This window comes from Candida albicans, chromosome 4, assembly GCF_000182965.3.
Source record: "Candida albicans SC5314 chromosome 4, complete sequence".
NCBI lineage: Eukaryota > Fungi > Ascomycota > Pichiomycetes > Serinales > Debaryomycetaceae > Candida > Candida albicans.
In genome coordinates, this window is record NC_032092.1 from 1,589,676 (window position 1) to 1,603,259 (window position 13,584).

General features: G+C 42.5%; 6 protein-coding genes across 6 annotated transcripts; 3 read left to right on the plus strand and 3 right to left on the minus strand. All coding sequences in view use genetic code 12, as the record gives it.

The window, feature by feature from the left end:
- Window positions 1–31: 31 nt before the first annotated feature.
- CAALFM_C407210WA (uncharacterized protein) lies at window positions 32–913 on the plus strand (the record flags this gene model as incomplete). The annotated part of the gene is made up of 1 exon (XM_710301.2): window positions 32–913. The coding sequence occupies one exon, from the start codon at window positions 32–34 to the stop codon at window positions 911–913; it is 882 nt and encodes a 293-aa protein (XP_715394.2).
- Window positions 906–4,046, minus strand: CAALFM_C407220CA (cohesin-loading factor complex subunit; the record flags this gene model as incomplete). The annotated part of the gene is made up of 1 exon (XM_710297.2): window positions 906–4,046. The coding sequence occupies one exon, from the start codon at window positions 4,044–4,046 to the stop codon at window positions 906–908; it is 3,141 nt and encodes a 1,046-aa protein (XP_715390.2).
- Window positions 4,047–4,641: 595 nt separating this feature from the next.
- On the minus strand, window positions 4,642–6,702 carry VID21 (Vid21p; the record flags this gene model as incomplete). The annotated part of the gene is made up of 1 exon (XM_710294.2): window positions 4,642–6,702. One exon carries the CDS (start codon window positions 6,700–6,702, stop codon window positions 4,642–4,644), a length of 2,061 nt encoding a protein of 686 aa, XP_715387.2.
- A 174-nt stretch (window positions 6,703–6,876) lies between these two features.
- On the plus strand, window positions 6,877–7,275 carry CAALFM_C407240WA (uncharacterized protein; the record flags this gene model as incomplete). The annotated part of the gene is made up of 1 exon (XM_710293.2): window positions 6,877–7,275. One exon carries the CDS (start codon window positions 6,877–6,879, stop codon window positions 7,273–7,275), a length of 399 nt encoding a protein of 132 aa, XP_715386.2.
- A 208-nt stretch (window positions 7,276–7,483) lies between these two features.
- On the minus strand, window positions 7,484–8,137 carry TLO10 (Tlo10p; the record flags this gene model as incomplete). Its single annotated transcript, XM_710291.2, has 1 exon — window positions 7,484–8,137. A coding segment is annotated over one exon (654 nt), but the record flags the coding sequence as incomplete, so codon positions are not given.
- Window positions 8,138–13,227: 5,090 nt separating this feature from the next.
- Window positions 13,228–13,584, plus strand: CAALFM_C407260WA (uncharacterized protein; the record flags this gene model as incomplete). The annotated part of the gene is made up of 1 exon (XM_710290.2): window positions 13,228–13,584. A coding segment is annotated over one exon (357 nt), but the record flags the coding sequence as incomplete, so codon positions are not given.

The following is a 13,584-nucleotide window of genomic DNA, read 5'->3' on the forward strand; positions in this document are numbered from 1 at the left end:
GCGTCACACTTTTTTTTTATTTTCTTCAACAATGGAGTCTAGAAAGTTACGATCGAAGAGCCTGAAAGTGGAAAGCAAGGCGTTGTTTGATTTTGATAATGTGAATGAGTATTTGTATAGCGATAAGGAGATTGCGATTGGTGGTAATGGGGCGGTGTATCATTATTATGGGTGTGGTATGCCCGAGTTGCCGAAACTCAAGTCCAACACAAAGATAGTTGAACGACAATTGCCGAGACGACCACCAAAGGAGGATCCATTACCTGATACTACCTACGATATTTTTTACCGCCGAATGAAGAAGAATGAGAAGCAGATGTCGAATGAGGAGAGAATCAAGAACTTATGGGAGTTGGATACGTTACAGTCTCAGTTGGAGAGGTTGACGCAGTATGATTGGATTAGGAGTTTACCGGATATTACTGTGATTAAGGATATGAAGGATTATGATGAGTTGGAGAGGAAGAAGGAGTTGACGATTAAAGAGATTGAACGGTTATTGCAGAAGCACGAAAACTGGAGAAAACGGAAGGAAGTGCACAGCCAAGAGATGAAGGAGTGGTATGGTGGTTCTGATTCTGAGTATGATGTGCCGATAGAGGAGTTGAGAGAGAGAAGGAAATTGGAAAAAAGACAGCGGTATGGGCCAGTGATAAGACTAAATTTGGGGAACGACTATTGTTTGGTGATTGACCCGCTTGCCACCCCCAAAATTGAAAAATGTGAAGAACCGCCAAAGCCAAAGGGCAAGCCCATAACCAAGCTAGAGGATGTGGAGGATATTTCGCAAATTGATATTCAAACAAAAGACAATATACTTTTTGGTACTAATTTCGAAGATATACCTACATACCGCAACGGGTTCCAGCTCCCACTACATATGAGGAGAATGATGCACAAACAAGCTAAATGAATGCGCGTATAGTCTCCAAGCATCGATCCAAGCAGTCACCACCGATACTGTCGGTGATCCACCCCAAGTCTAGACTGTGGTTAGCTTTTACTTTTATAGTTTGTTTTGAATCGATATCGGGATTGTTAATTTGATGCTCTGATATTTTGTAAGCAGTAGTAAAGTAGCGATACAACTCGATTAGTGCACAAACAGATAATGCTTGGGGCTGGTCGAGGTCTGCCACATCGACAGTACGTATTTCGTCCTGCAAGTGTTTCAACACCACCAAGACGTCGTCAGTGTACTTGAAAGTGATTGCAGCGGTTCTCTCAACACAGAACAATAAGAAATGGATATCCCCTAAAACCAATACTCTCCCCAAAGCGGTTAGGAATTTTGATCTCGAAGTCTTTGACCGGTGAATGATGGTGTAGATGGAGTTGAAAAAGATGGGGGATGTGAGTCCTGCATCGAATGCCTTGCGTATACTCTCCTGGTAACTCGAGTCTACTAACGACTCATGCTTGTCAAACAACTTTTGGTGCATGGCAATTGCTGAGCAGTGGATGAGGGGCTGAGACGACGCTTCCAAAGCAATTACCGTGGATATACAAATTTTTGGGTTGGCAAACCCCAAGTCCAAAGCAACCTGTACGAATTGGAATGGCAAGTACGCAAACTTGCCCTTGTCGGAAAGGCTTAGTACCAAAATTTTCTCGATATACCGTTGGACAAGACCGGGGCACGCGTCGTCAACAATATCCTCTAAACTAGAGGATGCAGATGACTGTTTATCTCTTTCCTGTATAAAGTCAATCATTGTTTGGAGTAGGCCCTTGATGACGTCGGGGGTCGAGTCCAATGCCTCGTCAAACACTGAAAGTACTGGTGGCGACATGAGAATTCGTGGGGAGTTGGAGCAGACTATAAGGAGGTTATTGACTGCGGTGGACCGGACTGGCGTGTCGCCACAGAAGGTGAGTATATACTTGACAGACAATGACACGACCGATTCGTTCGTTTTGAGGCCAAGATTAGCTTTGGCAAACATTTCACGGAACCTTTCTAAATCACAATGTTTTTCCAAACATGCCAAGAGCTGGATTAGTTTGGCGAGCCGGTGGGGCTCGGTATTCTTCCAAATCATTTTCATGGTGGAGATGACGGCATTGACGAGTTTGGCGAAATCCTGTTTGATTTTGCATAGTTGCCATAAACTTGGTACGGCCTCGTGTAGTTCTTTTTTAGTCATTTTGGTGAGTTTGGCAAATAAGAATTCTTGGAGTGGGTCGATAAAGTCAGGACGTAAGGAAGTGATGTGAGGCAAGGCACACCTCAATACTTTTAGTCCGTATTGGTAGGACTTTTGGGTGACGTTATTGGCGTCAGTCAAGAATGGCTGCAAGGCTATGAGCAGGTCTTGGCCTATTAGGTCGGGTTTGCCACTGCTGCACACTGAGAGAAGCAATAGGGCACCTTCAGTCTGCATATCCAAAAGTGTTTCCACAAGCTGTTTTAGGTGGGGCTGCAATTCTTTTTCGGGAAACACATACGATTCAAGGAACGTTTCCAAACCCTCCAAAGTTTTGTGGTGAGACATTGCAAGGGTAATCATTTCCAGCACCAAATGTTTTCTTATCCAGCAGTCGACCAACATTGATGCTGCTTCTTTTCTTATATTATCTTCTTCGTCGTTAAGTCGTTTCAACATTTTGGTGGCAATGGAGATGCGTGAAGTTTCGCTGAACATGGGGTAGATGTCTCTGGTGAGTCTGATTGCCTTTTTTCTGACCGAAACCCCTTCATCGGATAGGGCGTTGCATAGTGAGTTGTAGAAATTGTCGGCTTCGTTTGGGTGGGCTTTGATGTATTTGCCAATAAGCTCGTATACTGCGTCCCTGACCAGGGTGGCATCGTCACAGAGTCTGGCCGACAATGCCAGCTGCAAGACCTTGGAATTTAGTAAGTTTGGCTGTTTGTCGGACAACACACTCAACACTTTTACTGCTTTGGTTTTGAGTTTTGTTTTGGGGGAGTTCAAACACTTGCCTAGCAAAGTCAAGTATGCGTTGCAGAATTTATCCAAATCAAGCACCAAGAGCTCGATATATCGTTTGCGGGATCGAGGGTGTTTATCATACACGGCATGTGTCACGTAGTTAAGGTCAGTGTCAGATCCGTACTCCAAACACTCTTCAAAGGCTGGTTTTAGGAAATTTGGATGGAACAGGTGTTTAACTTCGTGCACGCTTGAGGATATGGTTCCCAAAAGTTCCAAGAAAAAGACTTCCACGGCCGGGTTTTTCATTTCTGCCAACATGGTAGTAGCAAGCCCATAAAGCAATGCCGCCGAAGCTGCCCATTCGCCAAATGGTAGGAGGTGGATCAAATCTTCAACTAGCAATTCAAGTAAGGTCTTGGCGGTAGCGTCGAAGTTGGAGGTTACTCGCAGAACCAATTCCCGGGCAAGCACATTTGCATCTGACTCTTCTCGAGCGAATTTGACGGCGACAGCAGTAAACACCAGGATGTTAAACCCCCTGTGGGTTCTATAATTTCTAGCTTCGGACTTTTTGGTGGGCAATCTGAGGAAGTTTGTTGTCAACTCATTTAGCAAAAACTTTCTTTGGATATAGCTCAGGTGGTAGAGGTCGGCAAGGAATGTTGCTGTAGCGTGCTTGAGCAAGAACTCTGGGTCCAGCTCTTCAAATAAGATGTGGATGGCGGATATTTCGAATTTGGTGAGTGATTCTTCGTCACAAAGCACGATTGTACTCATAAATGAAAGCTTTTTGAGCAAGTCACAAATGTATAGGATCGGACCCTCCATACGTGGTATGTGTTCGGGAGTCAACATGGTATGGACAAACCAGTATACTAGCTGTGCCACTTCTGAGAAAGTATCGTCAACGCGGAATTTCAAGTCGAACCTGTTTTTGTTCATCACTGTGGCTATGCAAAGGGATGCCGACATTGGTCCCATAATGTCCGGAGTGGTGGTGGACAACTCGGGAACGATTTCTGCCAAGTATTTTTTGCACACTGATATTACCTGTCTGGATTGGTCGGTGTTAAGTATGGTTTGGGGCACATCAATGAGGTCGAGTATATCTTCGAATGATTGCGGGGTAGGGGTTTCAAGAAGCAGCATGATTCTGGTGGTGGTTGACTTTTCAATATCTGCTTCAGATAGTTTGACGAGTTTTCTGGTGGTGGGTTGCGTGTGTTCTGTTTGCCGTTTGACATTTAGTTCCTTCAATTCCTTGCTAAACTTCTTTTCGTAGTTGCGGTTGKKGKGGGTCCATTTCGGTGGCGTTGTATTTCTTTCTAACGGATAGTCTTGGGGGCTGGACAGTTGTCACCTTGGTGCAGTAGGGAACAGTGTTCTTGGCAAGTAGTTGCCTTTCTGTCTCGTTCAATGGGATAGACGATGTGCCGCCGGTTTTGAAATACTCTTTGAAAAAGATTGGCATGTCCACGTCATACTCTAGCAACTCCTTTCCCAATAATTTCATTACCTCCTCGTCGGCAACATCTATTGTTTTACCTCTGGGATAAGGCTCTTCCACTTGCGGCAGGGTCAGGGGACACAGCAAGGCGTGTAGTGCTTGAGTGGGCACCAAATGTGCTAGTGGCGTTACTGTCAATGCATGTTTAAGGTCGTTGTCTGACATTGGTTAGAGAAAAAGAGTGAACTGTTTCCAAAAAAAATTTTGGGGTTTTTTTTTTTTTTCTATAAACACTACTTACGCGTTGTTTGGCGACCCTGACATGGGCGATGCAGTTTGGTTTTTTTGGTGTGGTGGCACTGGCGAGGAAGGTACGCCGTACCCCTGTTGCAGCAAACTGGCGAGGTACTGAGCTGCAAGTTTAGTTACTTGGTCTTTTGATAACCCTGGATTTTGCTGTTGGATGTCGTTGATGACTTTAGAGACCTGGGCTGGCGGGAAATGGATTCTGCGTTGTTGCTGCTGATGTTGCTGCTGCTGTTGTTGTTGTTGTTGTTGTTGCAACATTCTTCTATGTTTTTGCATTTGTAGTAAATGCTGGATTTGCTCGTTGGTTAGGGGTGTGCCGTTAGGTGTTGTAGGTCTTTTCACGGGTTTTGGTGGTGGTGGTGGCGGTGGTGCTGGTGCTGGTGCTGGTGCTGGTTTAGCCACTGCCTGCACCATGCGTGCTCTTGTAGCTTGCTGGTTGATATGGTTTTCATGTAGTGTTTTGTCTCTTTCGAATTTGAGTCTTGAAAGCTCTGCAGGGGTAGGAATTCTGTCGCTGTTGGGTTTGGGTTCAGTTACATTTTGGTTGGCTTGTAGTTCTGCTGTTGATTTGCGGTGGTTTACTTTTGCAGCGGCGATCTCCCGTTTCTTCATAGCCTTTCTCATTGCATCAAACATTGATGCCCAGCGTAACTTTCTATTACCTCTTTGCACGGATTCTGGGCCCACCCCCAATGGTGAGATTCTGCGTTTGGTTGTCAGTTGAGCTCTGTGTGCCTGTTCTAGCCATTGCTGGGCGTGGTATGCGTATACCCCTTTCATGTCGGAAAACTGGAACTTGTCGTTTAGTTGGATGTACCGCTCGAAACACTGCCACGGAGTTCGTCTTTCGATGTTTGACTCGTACTTTTTGAGGCTTACTGCTGTAGAGCTCGACAGGATGTGTTCGGAAATGAGGTCCCAATTGAAACAGAACTCGGCAACATAATGGATCAACCGCTTGTCGTCTTCTGGTAGCCAAATAGTGGGGATACGGTACTCGATGTTTTTGGGGGTTGGTGGTTTTGGTGGTTTTAGGGTGTTGTATTTGCGGGTCAGACCAAACAAGCCTTGGTGGGTGGTTTGGTGGCGGTGGTGGTGGTGGTGTGGCTTGAGGGCTATCTTATACCAGTGGTTGTCTTCGGCAGGGTAGACTAGTTTTGAGACTGTAGCGATCGGTGGTTCTCTGGAGTCGCCGCCAAGTCCGGTGTACACAGGGAGGTTGCGTATGATTGACTTGTCGATCTTTTTCAAGTCTGCCACATCGACAAATGTCTGGTGGGACACTTTTCTACCTTTCCAGTACTGTTCTACTGCCTCGGCAATGACCACGCAACACCATTTTTTGTATTTCAGGGATTCTCTAAAATCATCTGCCATCCATTTCCCTTCTTGGAGGAGGTAGTCCCAATGAAACGATTTCTTTTTCGATTTGCGGATAAACTTGAATGGGTCGTAGAACTTTTGTGGCTGTCTCAATGACCATTTTCCTTGTCGTTTGAGTTCCTCGATGCGGGAGTAGAGCACGGCAATTTTCCCTTCTGCCAATGCCAGTTCAAAGTTTTCTGTCATCAACACTTTGTGGCTTCCTGGGAGGAGTTTGATCAGTGCAAGTGTTTGGGTGAGGTAATAAAGCTCGGCAAGGGGCAAGACTGCGGGTACGGTCAATGGGTACTGCTCTGGCACTGTCATAACCTCCAAGTCTTCTAGTGGTTGGCTGAGAAACCAGTCGAGGTTTTGTTGATCTATTTGATGTTGTGATTTTAGGGAGTCGACCGTAGATTTCTGGACTTTTGGGGGTGGACCTTGGTTGTGGTGGTCGTTTTGTCTTCGTTTCATTTGCTGTGTAGGTATTAATGGCCGGAACATCGACTCTTCCATGGACTTGATGATTGTGTTTTTGAATGTCTGTTCAACAACATTGTCGGGGTTGTGGAGAATGCTGTAGATTTGTTCTTTGTCGTTGGTGTGTAGTTTGTGAAAGTCCCGCAAGAATGGGTCTGCAGTGATATGCAGAATCTCCTTTAATCGAGACCTCCAAGTATCGTTCATGGTTTGGTTAAGAAGAAGAAGTGGTGGTTGATGATGGGTTTTTTTGGGGAGGGAAATAAACAATGTCAGGTGGGAAATGCGTGACTAGTGCGTGATTTTCACGTGACAAGCAAAACAAAAACAAAAAAACTTTTCCCCAAAAGAAAAGTCAACACAGTACACATCCCATCAACCATGAACGACGATTTGACTGGTGTTTTCAAGGTAACCAATTTGGTTGTTGCTGGGCTATGTGTGGTCGGGGGACTTTCGCAGTTGTTCTATAGTTTCCATGCGTTTGTTTGTGGGTTGTACATTATTGTGTTTGGTGGGGTCATTGGGGCGTTAGAGTTTACTGTTCCTGCAGAAGCCTATGCCTATGCGTCGTTTTTGTTTTCGTTTATTGGCAGAGGGATTTTCTACACGTTTCTTGGTGTTAGTTTGAGTGGCGGGTCATTCTTTAGAGTGTTTGCAGGGTTGGTGGTGTTTGGCATTGGGTTGGCGTATGTGGTTTTAGAGACTGTGCCAAGTATTTCGCCACCAGATAATATGAACCCGGACGGGGCGGTAGTTGGGTTAGACGATGAGGTGTAGGATGTGTAGCCAACAAATAAAGAACGGATTGCAATTTAAAGTAGTTGGMCCGTTAAGCTAGCTCAGTAATGTCTGACTTGGTGCTTGGTGTATCTACGGTTAGAACTTGTTGAACAGAATAAACACTTGAAATATATAGCTATATAAAATATTTCTTTTCTTATTCCTGTACTATCTGTATATGTCTTGTAGAACAGAGCCCCTAATTACCAAACTGGTTTAAAAAGCTGTCTACATCAAACTCTTCGTTTACGTGGTCGCCATTGTCGAGCAATGTCATGTTCAACCCGTCTAGTATCAGCTCGTCGTTTTCAAGTATGTTGTTCATGTCCAAGTTGTTGTCTGTGGTGGCAGGTACTTTGTCGTCCAATTTTAGGTCCTCGTAGTCCATGTTGGACAASATGTCTTCGTCGTTGGTATTGTCGTTGATGTCAAAGCCAATAAAGTCGTCAAAGTTGTCAAACTTTTGTGGGGCGGTCTCTGCTTTCTTGGCCTCCTCTGCCTTCTTKGCTTCCTCTGCCTTCTTGGCCTCCTCTGCYTTCTTGGCCTCTTCTTCACGTTTCTTTCTTGCCGCTTCTTCTTTGACTTTCAATTCGTCAWGTTTCTTTTTCTTTTCAACCATAACGCCGAGACACCACTCTGCATCATTGAGTTTCGACACTGTTTGGTCTAGAATAGCATGGAAGTTTTGGATTTCGCCGTTGAGCAGTTGGGTTATGGATTTTTGGATTAGTTCGTTGTTGGGGCTAGTWATCACATTGCTTTGYTTTCTGTTTTGGTCGATTAYCTCAAATATGTATCCTGATGATTTCAATATCTCGTCGAGTGAGTTATGTARTCTTGTTTGGAGGTTTTCTGGCATGGTGGGGGGAAATAAAGGTGTGATAAAATTATTCTTGTTGGTTTATGCGACGTTTGTGTCAGGGAAATAMCACCTTGATATATAGGGACATCTACACCCAGAGTGTAGACGGAGACACGACCTCCGAAGGATCGGTCTGTTGAGGAAGTATATATCTACATACGCACACATAGTGATTAATATACTATCAAGTGTTCACTGATACTCAGATTCCATTAATATAAGTYGTACGTATTAGGTCAACATTGGTGAAAAATTTGCACTCATCGAGAGCCGGGAATTAGTATAAAAAGAAAGGTATTTAGGATATAGAGACCGAGTTTCAGTAGACACTTTTAGTGGGCGTAAACTTTATTTACTCTGTTTTTTGCTTATTAAAAATTAATGTCTATCGTGTACTAGGACTAATTCTCACGAATATTCCGTGTATACAAACAATAAAAACTTTCAAAAACAGTTCACTTTSCACCACAGATGTATCCAACACATTGACGTTGTTTGTGAACAAGTAGTCATTGGAATCCCGTGATAGTTCTGTTCAATTTGACGGAGCAGCAGATCATCCAATTGTCTTCTAACAACAGGGTCAGAGTCTTCATCAACTAGRGCAATTATTTCACCATCTTCAACTACAAATAGTTCTCKCCAGGTTTGCCATAACATTATCTTTCGTGCCAGCAATCAAGCAACACAGCAGGATGGAAAAATACCGATTCACGAACACCTRGAGTACACGTATCTAGCTATAACACGAGCAGTAASACGGATTTTAAAAGGAGCCGGAAAATATAAACATCAAGAGAAATCAAGTCAGTTGGAAAAAAACGATTAATAATACCACGCTCATGGATTCGKGTTCAGATTGAACATCAGTCTCAGCAAACATGGAAAGTTAACAATTTTTGTTGTCTATGAATTACAGAACCAGGGGAAATGGCAAAACATTACACCAAGAAATGATGAGACAGCTAACCCTAGAATTATGGCAYAAGTCTCAAAGGTGAGTAAGCGATGCTGTTGAATCTGGTTATGTCCATAATACTACTTGAAATGATCTAATTAGAAGTTTAATAAATATACGATTATGCAATGCAAGACTGGGGCAATTTCAGGTTCCTCTCTATAAGACCGACTGCTACTGTAGGCCAMACGAAGCAGAAACTCTGAATTGGAGGATAAACTCRTCTCTATAAGACACCAAGCACAGTTGTAGAGGAAAAGTCATTCAAGGAGTAATCAGATCATAAAAATGACAGTAAAGCTTACATAAAAACGCGGTAACGACAGGTGAAGAGAAATTTGTCGATCAAATTTCATCCCGAAGGTTCTTCATCAGAGATAGTGTTGAATTTTCCCAAAATTTTTTGGAYATCTTCAGATGTAGCCCCAGCCAAGACTAACCAAGGGGGGGCCACTGGTTTAATTTACGGAAGTCTAACTGCCAACAAGARCGACTTGTACGTGTTATCAACTCCGAATTCAAAAATCCCTCAAGATCAAGCTAACACTATCAATTGCCTAACGAATTTGAACAACTCTAAAACTACCCCCTGCTGTAATCAGCACAATTTGAAAGTCAACCATCTAGAGATTTAGCCCACACTAGCAGTTCTGTAACCAATTCAAAATGATCTAACTTACTGCTCTAATTTGCAGCAATATCAACAAATGCTTTAATCTGGTGATCAATTTGAATATCTCTAGAACTCTCAACTCACTGTACCAGAACTATTTAAACCAGATTTAACAACCCCAATTCAACCAATTTGRCACACTCTCAAATGAACCACTCAGTAATTGAATATCTCTCTTAAAAACTACACCTGTGAAACAGTGTATCGCTGATTTCAACAAATGTATTAACCGGATGGCAAAATTCAATAACTGTACAATTAAGTTGGAACACCTATCATTTTCAACCACTCTAAAATTGAACAACTTCCTAAACCTAAAACTCAACCCTTGATTTAAACCACTCTCAACACTGATTTAACAACAACACAACTAGTTTGGAACTCTCTTCTGAAATGAGCCACTCGGAATTTCAACAACTCCCCTGAACTTCAATTACAATTACCCGTAAGTTTAAAACCACTCTATAATTGAACAACAACCTCACTAATTTGGAACMAATCTTCTGAAATGAGCCACTCRGAATTTCAACAACTCCCTGAACCCAAATTACAACTCTCTCAAATGAACCAATTTCTAATTGAACAACAACCCCAATAGTTTAAAACTCTCTTCTCGTTTACAACTACTCTGACTTTGTACAAATCACTGTACCGGAACTACCCTTGATTTAAACCTCTCTCAACACTAACTCTAAAACAACTACACCAATCTAGAACTCTCTTCAAATTTGAACTACTCTGAGATTGAAAAACTATATCAMAATTAAACTTATTCACTGATTTGAACCACTTTCATACCTAATTGAACAACCCCCCTAGTTTGGAACAACATTCCTATTTTGAAATACTCTATACCTCAACAACTCCTCGAACCCAAATTACAACTCTCTCAAGTAAATCGCTCTCTAATTGAACAACACCCTACCCAATTTAAACATCCGTACGGTCAATCAACTATCTAAAGCATCCGCACACTCAATACATCCGCACACCCAACTCATTCTCACACACATCCGGACTAAAGGGGGTGCAAGCACCCCAAAAAGAAAAAAAAAAAAAGGTGAGCATCCGTACGGTTGTGGTGCGGCAGTTGGAGAAGTGTTGCTCACTCGAGGTGTGTGTGGCCTCTATTGGCTAGAAAATTATTGCTAAATCTAAACTTGTTTGTGTGACTCTCGCTTTGCTCGGGTGCTCGCTTGAAGTTAGACATCCGTGGTCAACAGAAAAAATGYGCAACAATGCGCAAAAACACCCCACAATGAACAAATACGCACAAAAATACGAACACATCTCTACCTGCTCTACCTGCTCTATCAACACAACCTACAAGGACCCCCCGTGTTGTTCCATACTAATGGAAACGCGGAAAAAAGATGGCAAAAATTTTTTTGCTAACAAATTTTGTTAGGCGCGAAAAAAAAGATGGCAAAGATTTTACAAGYTGTCAAAAAAAGATGACAAAAATTTACCAAGTTTTTTTGGGGTTTTTTTGGGGTTTTTTTTAGGCTTATATAGRTTGTTTAGGGGCGTAGGAATAGGATGGGCTGTGTTTGGGAGCAAACGGAGCACTGGTTGCCGAGATATGCGCGGTTAAAGGTGGGTGAGTAGAAAAGGCGGAAAAACAGTAGGTAGATRCCCACTTTTTGCACTTTTTAAAGCACCACTAGATAGCTCTCACTCTGTAGATTCTACCTATCAAGGTTAGAAGTCGATRCCTYTTTTGGTTGTTGAGCTAGAGCCCGTTTTAGTCAGTTTTGGCCGATTTTACGACATTTTTTTGTCATCTTTTTTTTAACTATGCGACTTTTTTTTGGTGGTGCGACATATTTTTGCCATCTTTCTTGGGGGTGCGACTTTTTTTTGCCATCTTTTTTTGGTGGTGCGACATTTTTTGTCATCTTTAATTTTGTATGGGAAAATTTTGYCATCTTTTTTGAGGCGACGACATTTTTTGCCATTTTCGGGAATAAGTTATTTCCGAGGAGAGGAAAATTTTGGGCTCGAGTTTGCAAAAATTCTGAGCTAAAAGTTGGTTCTAGTTGGGGTGAAAATGGGGAAATTCAAACAAAGAATTGATGCACAGCAAATAATAGAGTTTTAGACTTGTAATTGTGTATAGTAAGAGAATTAACTTCAAAGAAGAAGCAGGAGAATAGAATTTACTGAAAGGAGTAAGGGAAGTCTATTTTTTGAGTTTAAGATGGCAAAAGTTAAATTTAGAAACAGCTAAACAAGTCAGAASAACTATTAAMGTTGCGACTCTATTGTGAAGTTTAGTGGGTARGTTATTTGACTGTTTTGGAGGCAGTTGATTGTGTAGTTGTGAAAATCGGGGTGCCGGTGGGAGACCCGTGGGTGATCGGTGAGCSRGGGACACGTCAACAAAAAAAGATGGCAGAAAAAAARMTGGCAGAAAAAAACAAACTATTTTACACCAGTTTTTTTCTTCAACAACCAGGCAATCAACAATCAATCAACAATCAGTCAGATATTCAGACAATCAGGTAAAATGGATTATGCAGATGTGAATGATACTTGAATTGGAAGTTAGACACCCGGGAGATAAAGAGTTTATGGAAAAGTCAAATTGGCTGGAAAATTAAAAAAAGATGTCAAATCAGTGGGTGGTTGAGAGATGGGGCTAAATCTAATGCTAGACCAAGACGTGAGAGAACTGCCATGTCGTTGGAAGGAATTTTAGCAAGTTGTWTGAAAGCAGAGAAAAYTGCCAGCGAAAGTCAAAGAAAATATTCTTGGGAGAGAGGGCCAGACAGAGAAAAGGGTAATGAAGATGGAGTGTGAAGTCTGAGTAATTGGAAATGTGCTTTGAGAGAAGTCGACAGTGGGGACATGGGAATCAGGTGTTGGAAATTCACGGATGGCGAAACTGTTGCYGGCCAAGCTAGTCAGGGATTTGTGGAAAATGGAGTTTAAAGTCTAAGGACATGGAAACTACTCTGAGAGACACGGAAGTCGACGTGGCAATGGAAGTRGCAAGGGAATTGGGAAGTACTGAGAGAATGRACAGCCAAGTTATTGGAAGTGGGAGTTGGATTTGGGAAAGAAAATCAGAGAATGAAAAATCATGGAAATTATTTTGAAAAAACCCTGGCCAAGTTGATTAGGGTGACAGYAGCAATGGAGATCAAGTTCAAACTCAAGGGAAAGTTACTGCAATGGCAGGAATAACARGGAAATCAGTATTAAAAAGTTGTTTGGGTACAGTCAAAGACAATTGGAAAACTTGACTTGTGTGGCATGTCAAGAAATATGGAGATCAAATGCTGCGTCTATTCATGATTGGAACTACCTAGCAAGTGATAGCAGGACATAGATCTATATACCTTTTAATGGAACGCCAATTTTTTTTTTCAGGGGTATTGCAGCATGACGCGTAAGTTTAAATTTTTTTTTTTGAACCCTTTTTTTTTGTCAACAACAAACCACTAATCAACTATGAGCGACCACGAAAGTGACAACTACGATAGCGAGCCAGATATTTTTGAAATTATTGTCAGCGACTCTGAGGACGATCTGGATATGGAGGATCTTTTCAGTGCACCAGCAACAGGGACTCAGAACACCACTATGGATGAGGAGTGCCAAGTCGAGGAAGGGGTTTCGAGAAGACGAACTGTTGAAGGACACCATGTTAGTGAAGACAATGAGGACTACTTGCAGAGAACCTATGGTGTCAAGAGCACGCAGTACTGTTTTCGGCTTGGGAAGAAGCACATTTACTGTCGAAACTTTATTATTGAAGAGCGGTCAAGTGGCAATGTTGTCATCAACCCGACCGCGAGGTTTTACAAC